The sequence below is a fragment of the Diceros bicornis genome, chromosome 10 (genome assembly GCF_020826845.1).
Source record: "Diceros bicornis minor isolate mBicDic1 chromosome 10, mDicBic1.mat.cur, whole genome shotgun sequence".
Lineage (NCBI taxonomy): Eukaryota > Metazoa > Chordata > Mammalia > Perissodactyla > Rhinocerotidae > Diceros > Diceros bicornis.
In genome coordinates this window covers 5,241,361-5,256,424 of record NC_080749.1, presented here as the reverse complement: position 1 = coordinate 5,256,424, position 15,064 = coordinate 5,241,361, and the positions used below count along the sequence as shown (strand labels likewise).

At 50.0% G+C, this 15,064-nt stretch overlaps 1 protein-coding gene across 1 annotated transcript in view; it reads right to left on the bottom strand.

Moving 5' to 3' along the window:
• Positions 1–9,481, bottom strand: part of LIMS2 (LIM zinc finger domain containing 2) — a 35,662-nt gene extending 26,181 nt beyond the window's left edge. Inside the window, exon 1 of the mRNA XM_058548750.1 lies at positions 9,257–9,481. Coding sequence (XP_058404733.1) covers positions 9,257–9,267 — 11 coding nt within the window. The 5' untranslated portion in view covers positions 9,268–9,481. The remainder of the gene's footprint in view (positions 1–9,256) is intronic.
• Positions 9,482–15,064: the final 5,583 nt, after the last annotated feature.

Below are 15,064 nucleotides of genomic sequence, written 5' to 3'. Positions count from 1 at the left end.
AAATCTAAAGTAAAGAATGAGAATGATGTCTCACCACATGGAGCGTATCAAAAAAGAGATAGAAATTATAAAATGGGACCAAATAGAAATTCTAGCGTTGAAAAGAAATACTAAAGAGATTCCTTCAGGATGAAATGAAATGACACTAGACAATAATTTGAATCCCCATGAAGAAATAAAGAGCAGTAAAGTATATTTTACCTTTATATAATAACAGTAACTAAATAGACAAATATAAAAGACAGTATAAATGTATTTTTTGTTTGTAAACCTTTTTTTCCCAACTGATTTAAAGATAACTGCATAATAAAATAATCTAACACAAAAGAAGGCAACAGTGTAGGAAATGAGAAAAAAAAAGACAAAATATATTTTTAAAAAGAGCAAATGGAAAATGTAAACCCTATCTTATCAGTAATTACATTAAATGTAAATGGATTAAAATCTCCAATTAAAACTAAGAGATTAACAAATGGAATTTCTTTTTAGAACATGATCTAACTATATGCTTTCTACAAGAGATTCATTTTACATTCAAAAACACAAATAGTTTGAAAATAAAAGCACAGAAAAGAATTACCATGCAAACAGCAACCAAAAGAGAACTGGAATGGCTATACTAATATCAGACAAAATACACGTTAAGACAAAAATTGTTAGGAGAGCAAAAAAGGACATTTTATGATGATAAAAGAGTCAGTCCATCAAAAAGAAATAATAAGCACAAACATATACACACCTAACAACAGAGCCCCAAAATATATGGAGCAAAAATTGACAGAACTGAGAGAAAAATAAACAATTTAACAATAATAGTAGGACACTTCAATACTCCAATTTCAATAATGGATAGACCATAATACAAAAGCTAAGCAAGGATACAGAAGGCATGAATAACACTATAAATCAACTAGACATAAAAAAAACATCTATAGAACACTCTACCCAACAATGGCAGAATATACATTCTTCTCAAGTGTACATGGAACAGTCTCCAGGATAACCCACAAGTTAGGCCATAAAACAAGCTTCAATAAATGTAAAAGGACTAAGATCATAGAAAACGTATTCTCAGACCACAAAAATGGAATACAATTACAAATCAATGATAGAAGGAAATTCACAAATATGTGGAAATTAAACAACACACTGCTAAAGAACCAATGAGTCCAACAAGAAAACAAGAGACTTTAGTCGAGATGAATGAAATGAAAACACACATACCAAAACTTATGAGATGAGGCTCAAGCAGTGCCCAGAGAGAAATTTATAGCTGTAAATGTCTACATTAAAAAAGAAGAACTCAAATCAATTACTTAACCTTCCACCTTAAGAAACTAGGAATAGATGAATAAATTAAACTTAAAGTAAGTATAAGGGAGGAAATAATAAAGATTAGAGCATAAATAAATGAAACAAAGTTAAATAGAGAAAATCAACAAAACCAAAAGTTGGTTCTTTGATAAGATCAACAAAACCAACAAACTTTTAGCAAGAAAAAGAGAGAATACTCAAATGACTAAAACCAGGAATGAAAAAAGGGACTAAAGCTAGAGAAATTTAAAGGATTGTAAGGGAATGCTGTAAACAACTGTATGCCAGCAAATTAAATAACCTAGCTGAAATGGACAAATATCTAGAAAGATACAAACTACCAAAACTGACTCAGGAAGAAACAGGAAATCCAAATAGACCTGAAACAAGTAAAGAGACTGGTTTAGTAACCAAAAAACTTCCCACAAAGAAGAACCCAAGACCAGAATGTTTTATTGGTGAATTCTACCAACTATTTATGTGGAATTAACACCAATCCTTCACAAAATCTTCTCAAAAAATCAACCAGCAGGGGACACTTTTCATCTCATTCAATGAGGCCATTATTACCCTGGTACCAAAACCAGACAAAGATATCACAAGAAAACTACACACCAATATCCCTTATGAATATAGGTGCAAATATCCTCAACAAAACTGAATCTAGCAGCCTATAAAAAGTATTATACATCATGACAAAATGGGATTTATTCCAGGAATATAAGGTTGGTTTAACATCCAAAAATCAATGTAATACACCATATCAATAGAATAAAGGGAAAACACCACATGAAATGCAGAGAACGCACTCCACAAAATCCAACACCCTTTCATGATAAAAAACACTAAAAAAACTAGTAATAGAAGGAAACTTCTTCAACTTGATAAAAACACAGAGCTAATATCATACTTAATGGTAAAAAACTAAAAGCTTTCCCTACAAGGTCAGGAACAAGACAAGGATGCCCAGTCTTGCTATATCTTTTCAACATTGCACTGGAGGTTCTGCTGAGGACAATTAGTCAAGAAAAGGAGATAAAAGGTATCCAGATTGGAAAGGAAGAAGTAAAACTATCTCTATTTGCATATCACATACTCCTATATACAGAAAACTCTAAGAACCACCTCCCCCCCCAAAAAAAACCTATTACAGCTAGTAAATGAGTTCAGCAAGGTTGCAAGGTAAAAGGTCAACATGCAAAAATCACCAGCAATGAGCAATCTGACTATGAAATCAACAAAACAATTCCATTTGCACTAGCATCAAAAAGAATAAAATAGGAAAAAATTTAACCAAAGAAATGCAAGACATATACACTGAAAACTATAAAACATTGTTGAAAGAAATTAAAGAAGATCTAAATGAATGGAAAGACATCCCATGTTCATGGATTGAAAAACTCAATATTGTGAAGTGGTGACACCTTTCCTCCTCCCCAGTTGACCTACAGATTCAACACAATCTCTATCGAAATTCCAACTGTCTTCTTTACAGAAATGGGCAAGCTGATCCCAAGTTCATATGGAAATACAAGACACCCAGAATAACCAAACAACTTGAAAAAGAACAAAGTCAGAGGCCTCACATTTCCCAATTTCAAAACTTACTACAGAGTTACAGTAATCAAAACAGTGTGATTGCCACATACATCAATGGAATAGGATTGACAGTCCAGAAATAATCCCATACATCCATGGTCAACTGATTTTCAACAAGACTGCCAAGACAATTCAAACGGGAAAGAATAGTTTTGTCAACAAACAATACTAGGATCACTGAATAGCCACATGCAAAAGAATGGTTTTAAACCTCCACTGCAGGCCATATATAAAAACTGACTCATAGTGGATTGAAAACCAAACGTAAGAGTTAAAACTATAAAACTAGGGCTGGCCCCGTGGCTTAAGTGCGCGTGCTCCGCTACTGGCGGCCCGGGTTCGGATCCCGGGCGCGCACCGATGCACCGCTTCTGCGGCCATGCTGAGGCCGTGTCCCACATACAGCAACTAGCAAGATGTGCAACTACGACATACAACTATCTACTGGGGCTTTGGGGGGAAAAAAAGGAGGAGGATTGGCAATAAATGTTAGCTCAGAGCTGGTCTCCCTCAGCAAAAAGAGGAGGATTAGCACGGATGTTAGCTCAGGGCTGATGTTCCTCACAAAAAAAAAAACAAAAAACAAAAACAAAAACAAAAAACTAGCCCTCTTAAAAAAAAAACTATAAAACTAGGGGCCAGCCCTGTGGTCTAGTGGTTCAAGATCCATGCATTCCACTTCAGCAACCTGGGTTTATAGGTTCAGATCCCAGGCATGGACCTACTCCACTCATCAGCCATGCTGTGGAGGCATCCCACATACAAAATAAAGGGAAATTGGCACAGATGTTAGCTTAGGGCGAATCTTCCTCACCAAAAAAAAACCAAAACAAACAAACGATAAACCTGCTAAAAGAAAACATAGGTGTAAAACTTCATGTCCTTGGATTAGGTAACAGTTTCTTAGATATGACACCAAAAACTCAAGCAATCAACAAATAAATAGATAAATTAGACTTTATAAAAATTTAAAACTGGGGCTGGCCCTGTGGCGTAGTGAAGTTCACGTGCTCTGCCTCTGGCGGCCCGGGGTTCGCAGGTTCGGATCCCAGCCACAGACCTACACATTGCTCATCAAGCCATGCTGTGGCAGGCGTCCCACATAAAGTAGAGGAAGATGGGCATGGATGTTAGCTCAGGGCCAATCTTCCTCAGCCGAAAAAAAAAAGAGGAGGATTGGCAACAGGTGTCAGTTCAGGGCTAACCTTCCTCACACACACACACACACACAAAATTTTAAACTTTTGTGCATCAAAGGACACAATCAAGAAAGTTAAAAGACAATCCACAGAATAGGAGAAAATATTTGCAAATCATTTATCTGATAAGTGTCTAGTATCCAGAATACAGAAAAAAACTCAACATCCAACAATAAAAAGACAACCCAATTTAAAAATGGGCAATGAATTTGAATAGACATTTCTCCAAAGAAGATATACAAGTGGCCAATAAGCACATGAAAAGATGTTCAACACCACAAGTCATTAGGGAGATGAAAATCAAAACTACAATGTGATACCACTTCACACCCACTGAAACAGAACATAAGAAGTGTTAGGATGGGGGAATGGAGCCCTCATACATTCCGGGGGGATGTAAAAGTGTGCAGTTACTTGGAAAACAGCTTGGCAATTTCTCAAAAAGTTAGAGTTACCATGTGACCCAACAATTTCACTCCTAAGTATATGCTCAAGAGAATAGAAAATATACATAAGAATGTTCACAGCAGCATTATTCAAAAGAGCCAAAAAGTGAAAACAATTGAAATGTCCACCATGGATGAACACATAGGCAAGACGTGGTTATAGCCATAAATGGAATATTATTTGGCCTAAAAAAAGGAATGAAGTACTGATTCATGCTACAACATGGATGAACCTTGAAAACATTATACTAAATGAAAGAAGCCAGGCAAAAAAGTCCAAATAATATGGTTCTATTTATAGGAAATGTCCAGAACAGGCAAATCCATAGAGACAGAAAGCAGATTAGTGGTTGCCAGGGGGTGAGGGGGGAGGAATGGGGATGGACTGTAAATGGGTATGCAGTTTCTTTTGGAGGTGATGACAGTGGTCTGGAATTAGTGGTGATGGTTGCACAGCCTAGTGAACGTGCTAAAAACCACTGAATTGTACACTCTAAGGTAGTGAATTATATGGTATGTGAATTATATCTCAAATATTTTAAAAACATACACATACTGAAGATTGCAACTACATAGCTTAATAGAGGCACAGATAAAGGCCAGGGCAGCTGCCAGCAAGTTGTGAGGCGGGGCTGCCTGCCTGTGGCTGTGGGGCGAGTGCCATGCCTGGGGCAGCCGGCGGCACCACCGCAGACAGCCTCTCCACCAGAGCCGGCTTCGCTGTGAGACTGGACCTCCCTGAGATGCTGAAGACACCCCGGCCAGGTCCCCTGGTATGTCTCAGATGAATGACATATTCCAACCTTCTTACCCTACAGGAAATTTGATTTTGAATGATCTTATTTTCTTACTTTAAAACCCAAGCATCACTGTGGACACGTGTTTGGTTTTACATACATACATACACATATTCAGTGATCTCATCTTAGTGAGATATAGTCATCCCATGGAAGTATCTCATGAAGATATTCATCTTATTAGGTCATCTCAAGTAAATGTTCATCATCAGAAATTCAAAAGATCTGAATAAACAAAACAAGGGGACAGTTAAGGCACCTCCCTCTGCCCCTCCCCCAACCTGGAGATGAAGACCTAAGGAAGGTGTGAGTATGGAATCCACACGTGATAGACGGGAGCAGAGAGAAGCAACACCACCAGAGAGGCAGGACAGCTGCTGTGCGTGGCCAGCCCGGTCCCTCTCCACAGTGGGGTGCCTGGGCCGGCTTGTACCAGCTCACGAGGGCTGATTGTTAAATTTTCAGGAATTTTGCAAACCGGTTAACGTCACGTAGCTTGAACTGAGCCAAAGTGTGGGGAAATTACGGCATGGAATCGGGCAGGTGTGCTATCCCCTGTACACTCTGCACTCCGCTCGTTCAGAGTAGGGGGGTTGAGTAGGGGGAGCAGAGGAAAAAGGAGGAGTTGAGGGGCCATGGGCAGTGCCCAGCCTGGCCCAGTCTGGGGCTCAGGGCTCAGCTGTGCGTCACTGGTCACCTGCTTCACACTTTGCTTAAGCCCCTGACTCCAGTACAGCCCCACGTGCCGTCCTGAGGGCTCTGGCTGCCACTGCGGCTACACCTCGGCAGGCTCCTCTGCTGAAGGGGCCACTGGACAAACTCCTGAGGATGGGGGAGAACAGTTGAGAGCACCGTGGTCTGGGGGGGTGGAGGGGGAGGTTGGTGGATGTGAGGACAGGACTAGCAGCCCCACTCTGCACTGTACCGAGTGTGGGGCCCAGTTTGCAATCTGGCACATGGTGGCCTCAGTGGATTACGGTCACATGGTGGGTGGGCCTTCGCTCTACATTAGGCCAAGCCACTGAGCTCACACTGCTGTGAGCATCACATCCCAGGATCCATTTGGAGGAGTGCCACTGTCAGGCTGGGGCCCTGGGCAGAGATGTAACCTGCCTGGGCCTTAACATCCTCCCTGTAGAACACTGGTGATGCCAAAGGTCCCTTCAGCGGGACAAAGATTCAGGTGTTCTTAAGGTCCAAGGTCACTGGACTGCTGGGTTGAACTTCTCCTCCCACAGCACACCCCCTCCCTAAGCAACCACACCCAGGCTGGAGGCCTCATTTCCCCCCACCCCAGCTCAGCCCTCTCCTGGGCTTCAGACTCTCACAGCCAACTGCCTCCCAGGGTTTCCCCTTAGACCTGCCACTGCTCTTCAAATGCTCCCATGGCCCAAACTAGCTCTGCATCCACTCCCGTATCTGCCACCACACACTGGGCATCCTCCTGGGTTCCACCCTCTCCGTCAAGTCCTGCCACTTCCACCTCCCAGATCCCCCGAGTCCATCTCCTCTTCTCCATCCCCATGGCTGCCGAGGAGCGGCCTCCCTTGTTGCTTGCCTCCTGACCAGTCTCCTTTCCCATCTCTTCCTCTGCAGCCCTTCTCTACACAGCACCCAGACGTGTATTTCCAAAGTGCACGGCCGTGCACGTCACTCCAGGGCCCGGCGGGGCTCCCCACCGCCCCCTCTGTCTTGCCTGCTCCGGTCCTGTGGAGAGCTGGGACTTCACGTTGCTGGCAGAGAGAGCCCCAGAAGGTGCGTGAGCTGTACGATGAGGGGGCTGTTTCCAAAGATCAACTAGGCAGCACTGGGAGGTGTGGGAGAACCAGGATCCAGGTGTGAGGACTGCCCTGGCGTCTCGTGGGGGCAGAGGACGTGAGAGGGCATGGTGGCATGAAACAGTGAAAATGAAACTCCACAGCTTCTGGGACAGGAAAAATCCCACCCACCCCAAAGGTTGGGACAGATGTCCATTCCTCCACTGGCCTGGCCCCCATGGCTGCGTGTGGAGGGGAGGCAAGCCAGCCCTGGCACTGGCCCTGCGTGTGGGGGCAAACTGCAAAGGCCGGTGTAACCCTGTGCTCACAGCTGCGGGGACAAATGAGCAGGAACACACACTGCAAGAGAAGCAGCACGCCACCAAACATTCCCAAGGCATCGCTGAGGAGTGGAACCCAGCGTGCTTTCTTCCTTTTTATGTTTCTGTTATCTTTTATGTGTCTGGGTTTTTCCTAACTCTCTAAGATGACTAGTATTACTTTTATAAGGAAAAACCCAACTCACTGTTTTTCCAGGCTCACTCTGGTCCCTGTGTCATTTGGTGACCAGCATTTCTCAGGCTTGGTGCGCCCGCTGGACCCCTGCAGCAGCCAGGGCAGGCCGGCCCTGCTCCCACCACCCACCTGCCTTCCCAGCTTCTCTTGCTGGGCTGTCGGCCAACTTAATGGCCTCCACCCCCATGGAGGGTCCAAAGACCCAGGGGTGATAGGACCCCTGCAGAGGGAACGAAGGAGCCTCTAGGACTCTGATCACCTCGCTCCCTGCAGGGAATCAGGGCAGAAGCGGCTGGCAGCGTGTGGCTCTGCCTGATTGTGGTCTTTGCTGAGCCTGAATGACCGCCTCCCACACACCCAACCCCACTCAGCACCATCTGTGGTGCTTCTGATTCTGTTCCAGTTTCACTCTCCCTTCTTTTCCCGGAAAAAGGCAGCTGGCAGGGGAGCCCCACAGGGAATGGGAGGGCAGGGACCTCCCAGCACACTAGGAGCGGGGAGCGCTGGGAGCTGGTTTTGTCCGCAGACTCAGGCCGGGTCGAGGACTGAGTGGGAGCAAACTGTCTCTGAAGCACAGGACTTGCTAGGCAACAGGATATCTGCTATTTGGGTTCCTGGGGCTGCCCTGAGACTCCCAGCCACAGCTCTAATAGCAATCAGAGGCAGTGTGTCCCTGCGGGCTGGGTGACCACCCCACATATCACCCAGGTCTGGGCCACCACCCTGTCCTCTGCGGCTGCTCCCCATTCCTGGGTGCTGCCTCTCCAAGCCCCTTTTCCCAGCAAAGCCACAGGGTCTGCTGGGCCCACAAGTGCCAAGTCAAGGGGTGGGGAAGGACAGCATCCTGCCAGGGCTTGGCTGGAAGGGCCCCCGGGCCTCAGAGACCAGCCCCTCCTACCCAGCCATGAGTCATGCACTTGTACCCAGCTATGTTCCAGAAAGGATAGCAGAGGCCAACACTGGCCAGACACTCGTGGACATGTGACCAGCCTCATGAGTCACTCAGCATCTGTGGCCTCAGTTACCTCATCTGTGAAATGGCAACAAGGGGCCTGAGAGAGGAGGCCGGGCCAGGCCTGGGGGAGTTGTCTGCCAACACCCCACCCCTGTGCAGCCTGTGCTTGGGCGCAGTTCTGCCCAGACCCCACACAGACCCTGGACCATTTTTAACACTGTTCTCGTTCCTGGCTTACAGAAACAGAAGGCTCCAGAGGTGAGGCCTCCCCAGGATCACACAGCTGGGGTCAGGGAAGCCGGCAGAAGCCGACACTCCGGATTTTAACTCTTTGCCCTTTAGTTGGTGTGTGACCTTGGGCACGTCCTCTGGCCATCACGTCCCCTGGCCCCGCTGAGCCCTGGTTTTCCGTTAGTAAGGGGGTAATCGTCCCCATCTTGGGGAGGTGGGCGGTGGGGTGGGCAGGAGCTTCACCTGCCACTGCCCGACGCCGGCGGGGGGCAGGGGTACGCCTGTCCCGCTAGGCGCTGCCACCCCCGGAGCCAGCCGGGGCCGAGGGGCCAGGCCAGAGGAGCCAGGGCAGAGGCGGGGCGCGCGGGGCGCGGGCGGGGGTCGGTGCCGCCGTCCGGCGCAGACAGGCTCCTCCGCCAGGGGCGTGGGTGGGGGCTGTTACCTTCCCGTCATGGTGGCCGCGCGCTGAACCGGGGTCGCCTCCGGACTCCCTGCCGCCGCGGAGCCCGCCGGGCGCCCGCCAGCAGGTCTGGGGGCGCGGAGCAGGGAGACGCCCAAAAAAGGCCAAGAGCGGCTCCGCCCGCCGCCAGCCCAGCCCGCGAGGTGAGGGGGGACAGCAGTCGAGGGCAGGGGGGTCTGCCCGGCCCGCGAGTGGGGGGGGGAGCAAGGGTGGGGTCCACGGCAGAGGGAGGAGATGGGCCCCGCCGCCCGCGCGCCCCGGCTCTGGGGACACCCGAGCTTGGCCTGCGGGTCACGTCCTCCCCGCCCGGCTTCGCTCGCCACCTCCCCGGATTCCGGGCATACTTTTCCTTTTAAAGGGAGTGAAGTTATAATAAACGCGGACGAGCCCCCTAGCCCCGCCGGGACGCCCCGCCCGGCGCTCGCCCTCCGCTGTCCCGGGCGCCCGGGAACGCCAGCACTGCGAGGACGGGGCCATGGGGGCTGGAGGGGCGACGCTGAGACCACGTTCCCGCAGGCCTCCTAGCCCCGAGTTCCCAGTGCAGTCCAGGCAGGGCACGGGGTCACCTTCGCGCTTTTATTTCTCAGCAGATGTTTCTGCACTCCTTCCCCGGGCACTGGGGACTCCCAGTCCACGCAGTCCCGCCTCCAGGGAGGCCAAGGTCGAGGGGCGAACCCTTGAGTCGTGAGCCTCACTCTGCAAGCTTAGATGCCAGGCCAGTACCACCCGCGCCCCCGCCGAAAATCATGTCATCCCAGTGTGTGAGCAACCCCCTCAGCAAAAGGTGCTTTGTGATGCAAAAGCAGACCAGAAGTTGCGGAGGAGAGCTGCGGTTCCTTTCCACGTGAGGCTGTCGACAAGCTGGTGAGGAGACGCCGAAAGTGGCCGGCGACACAGGACCGCTCAGGGAACCTATTCTGAGAAAATTACTCACGAATAAACCAACGCATGAACAAAAAAGCCTCGCTCTGCCTGAAGGCAGGCATGTCTAGCTGGGCGGCGGAGTGCAGCTCCTAACTGGAAGCAGCCCAAATATGACACAGTGGCGCCGGGGCTGAGCAGCCCGATATGTTAACCGGACTGAACATCATGTTACTTCCAGTCTTGGCAACAGATAAAGACTATCTAGAGTTGACAATGCAAAGTAGGAACCCAGAAATAAAATAAACTAACAATGGCATTCAGAAACATGAGTTGATCATAACATGCGGGGTTACATCTGCAGAAATAAGCTTGGAAAAGGCACCTGTTCCTAAGTAGCTGGTATCTTGAAACTAGTGCGGCTTGCAGTTGTTGGTTCTTTTTGCAATTGTGTCTTGGCTGATTCTGTTTAGCTTTAATGTGATGGCTGATTAAGCATAAAGCATGGATGATTTCTTGGTTCACCTGCTTGTTTAAAGAGAAATGCTTTCCCCAGTTGCCGACGCACAGGAACAGGTGTGCTGGGGGCTATGCACTAGCAATCGGCTGCCCCACTGGATGATTAATTGAATATTGGGGTCCTGTGGGAACCAAAGAGGATGAAAAGTAGAAGGCATAACACCAAAAGGCCCTGCTTCCTCCCTCAAGGGGCCCCGTGCCAGCCTGAAAGCCTCCCTTTGTCTGGTTGCTGAGCAGGTGAGGATCTGCCTGTGGCCAAACCAGAGCCCTCTGCTGCTCACCCATCCACCCAGCCTGCCTCAACCCCAGGCCATGGGCAAACTCAGCAAGAGCTGGGTGGCGGCTCTGGGCATCGCTCGGACCCACCGGAGGTATGGAGGCTCCAAGGAGCCATGGGCCTGCCTCCTATGGTGCAGCCAGAGGTCAGATTTGCCATTGCCCAGCGGTGGTCATGTACGTTCACTCGCTCACCACCCATTCGTTCAAGAGTATGTTTCACGGGCACAGGAGGTGCAGCAGTGACAAGAGGACGTGGAGCATGGCCTCCGCGAGTTTAGCTGGAGTGGAGGATGGACAGTAAAGAAGTAAACACATACATAAACATGACTTTAGACAGGGTCAAGAGCCGCGCAGAGAAGGACAATGTGGGGGCTGCTTTAGAGTGGAGGGGCAAGGAAGGCTTGTGAGGAGTGACGTTTGAGCTAAAACCCTGAATGAGGAAAACAGCCGGCAGAAGGAACAGCAGTGCAGGGGCCCCGAGGTGGGAATTTGCTCAGGAGCTCCAGGGTCAGGAAGAAGGCAGTGTGTCTGGAGAAGAGGGAAAGAAGGGAGGGGCTGCGGCTGGAGTCCCAGGGCTGTGGTGGAGGTCGGATTCCCCCTTAGGAAGGTGGGGAGCCTCAGCAAGTACAGACACACACTCTGACACCAGCATGCATGGATCTCCCAAACACGACTCCAAGTGAAAGAAGCTGTACCCAAAAGAGCGACTGCCCCATTTGTGTCAGGCTCTAGAACAAGAAACTAGTCTCTGGTGAGAAGGTTCAGGATGGCAGCTCCCTCCGGTAGGGGTGGGGGCAGGGATTGGCTGGGAATGGGCATGGGGGAACTTCTGGGGGAGATGGTAATGTTCTGTTTCTTACTAGGGGTTTAGGTCACACAAGTGAATGCATTTTTCAAAACTCATGAAATATACAGTTAAGATTTGTGCGTTTCATTGTATGTAAATTTTACCTCAAAAGAAAAAAAGAGCTGTAAACAAATATTAAACCCTAGTTAATGATGTGCATGCTGAGGTATTTACGTAGAAAGGCACTGATGTCTGTAACTTACTTTGAAATACATTTTAAAAATCAAGATGGGTGATGGACTGGTAAAGGGATAGATAGATGAGCAGATAGGTGGTAAAATGAGTAGAGTACAATATTAGTGGGAGAATCCAGGTGGTGGGTACCTGAGTATTCATGGTAAAATTCTTTTACCTGGACTGGGGTATTTGTGGTGGGTGTGGGTGTGATTGGGGTCAGAATCCAGATGACCAGGTTTTCTTGCTTTCTTGCATGTTAGCTTGCAGTGGAACAGCGGGCGCAGACCAGGCGAGGGGGTGTGACAGCTGAGGAGCCTTTTGCACATCCCAGGGGAGATGGCTGGTGGGGAGTGGGCATTGTGACCCAGGAGCTCAGAAGAGAAGTCCAGTCTCTGGCACAGACGTGGGAGGTGTGGTGACAATGGAATTTCAACCAAGAGGCTTATAAGGGTGTCTATGCAGAGCCAGGAGCCCTCCAAGGGTGAGAGGTCCGGGAGAGCAGCCAGGGAGGGCAGCCAGGGGGCGAGGAGGAGAGAAGCGAGGTGTTACAGGAGCCCAGAAGGCGCAACTGCTCCCTATGTGTAGCTCCTACAAGTGCAGAAGGACAGGGAGGGACCTGAGTTTGGTGTCAAGTGCAGGCCCATGGGAGTGAGGGACCCTATCCAGCTGGACGCGTGAGGCAGGGCCCTGCACTGCCCCACTCTCAAGAGCACCCCTCACTGTGGTCCACACAGACGGTGCTCCCTGAAGTGGGGCACACAGCACTCTAGAGGGAAGAATGAGGCGACAGGGAACACTGTAACTGCTTTGAGAACTCTTGCTCTAAGAGAACCAGAGAAGTGGGCAGAGCTGGCAGGGAGTGGGGGGGAGCGTGCAGTGAAGAGGCTGGGCTTTGACCGGGAGGGAGACGCTGATGACACTCGGAGAATGAGAATTGAATCACCCACTTAATGTGATTCAGGGAAGGACAGATGGGGCTCTGAGATGTCAGAGATCAAGGCTGGGCCACAAAGTCAGCTGTGAACCAGGTTTCCACAGGGTGACAGGGGAGCTGTCCTAGAAAAGAATGGGAGGTGTGGGGTCTCCCCAGGTGCAGACCCCGCTACCCTCTGGGGCTCAGGGCAGCTGTGAGCACCCCCTTCACAGGGGGTTTCCTAGTTGCCCCACACCACCCTTTCACCTCCCCCCTCCATCTGACAGACTGCTTGAGCCAGCCCAGTGCTGGGGGGTCCTGTGGGGGGTAGCTCGTGGGGGCCAAGGGAGGGGCTGGGCTTCCTTTGACCAGCATGGCCTCATCAGTAGCAGGAGAACAGAGAGAACCTGGGGGCTCAGAGGGCCTCAGTGGCCTCCTCTGATATCTAGAGCAACAGCCCTGCCCCCATGTACCACAAGGGATGGAAAAGTCTTTGCAGGGTCTGCTGCCATGGCCCAAGCCCCAGCAGGAGCCAGGGTGCCTTCCCAACATGCAGGACCAGTGTCACACTGTGTCACGTGTGATGAGGGCACCCTGATGGCCCTTCTGCCCAAAGAATCTCCCCCCACATCTGGTTTAGGCATCTCCCTCTTGGGCATCGGGGGTGGTCAGACATGGAGCCGCTGTTGAGCGGTAGCACATAACAACTTAGCTAGCTCCTTCAGCTCTGAAGTTTCTTCCAGAAGTGGCCTATGAGAATGCCTGGGGAGGGGCAAGGAAGCACCTGGACCACTGGAAGAGAAGCTGGACCTTTGTGGCTGGAGCCTGTCCTCGGCCTGGGTTTTCCAGGCCGAGAAACGAATGGTGGGCAGCATACCCACCTCTGTACACCCACAGATATCAGAACATTTGCTGTTTTGACAAATAAATTTTTCTACTTTAAAATGTGAGCATGCCCTCAGAACAGTGCTCTGCTCTTATCCACACCATCTGACTAGCACAAAATGACCTTACTTTTTCCTGGACCACACAGAGCTCAGGGAAAGAAGCTGGCAAAATCATAATCCACTAATTCTTTTAACACTTCTGGAACAAATGACAAGAGACCCAGAGATTTTTAGCCGGTGGAGAACATAGAACCCTTCTTGTGAGTCTGGTTTACTCAGGTGTAGAGCTGGGCCAAGGAGCTTCACAACTCCAGTTCTATGTCCTTTCCAAAGCCCACCTGGCCTGCGGTGTTGCGGAGGAAAATGCCCTTCCACTCTTACCTTAGCTCTGGGACAGGCATGACTCCACTCACGGGTTTGGAACAAGGAAGAGCCCCCTACCAGGCATTCAGGAATGCCACATTTTTGCACCTCGAAGCCTGATGGCCTTGGTCATCCAACAAGAAACCAATGTGCAGAGTGACCAAGAGTGCTTCACCTGCAGGGTCCCTGGCCTCTCACTGCTTCTAAACACCTTTCTTCCATGTGCTGAGGTTCATTCATTTCGCTTCCTCTTTCCCATTAGGACAACCAACCCACCAACCTTCCCATCGGAGCATCTCCAACCTCTGTCCAGAATAAAGATCAGCTGCCCTCCCCGGCCCCCAGCCCCAACCTGTCCAGCCTTGGCCTCACCAGCTGAAGGCCCAACATCTGGCCAGGGTGAGCTGGGTTCCCACCGTCTTCATGCCACCTGACTAAGGGTGTGTGATGCTAATCCAGGAGGGCAGGCCACCCTGGGGCTACTCGCTGACCCCAACATTAGCAACATTTGCAACATTAGCATGACCACTTAAAGGGCATAAAAGGATGGCAGGGGAACCAGGGTCCGGGCCCCACATGCATCTCCAGAGCAAAAGGCACCACTAGGGCACCGCACAGTGTCTCTACCTCGGGGGCTGAGTCGCCACGTCACCTCCTTCTGCTGCTTCCTTCCCTGAGCGCTGCCAGCAACTTCTCTGGGGGAAATAGCAGCTGCCCAGCTCGCTTGGCACGGCCACTTGGAGGACTGGGCAGCAGCTGGGAGTGTCCAGCCGCCACGGGATAACCAGGCGTTGCAGTCTCACCTCTCCCTGGACAGGCAGCTTGGCTGGAGCTGGAGGGCGGAGCGCCCCACGGTCGGGGGGGATGGAGGAAGCCGAGGAAGGAAAGGCTGGCCTCCCTGGGGAGGTGCCTGCCGGGCAGGCCACTGAAAGCCCATTCCCCTG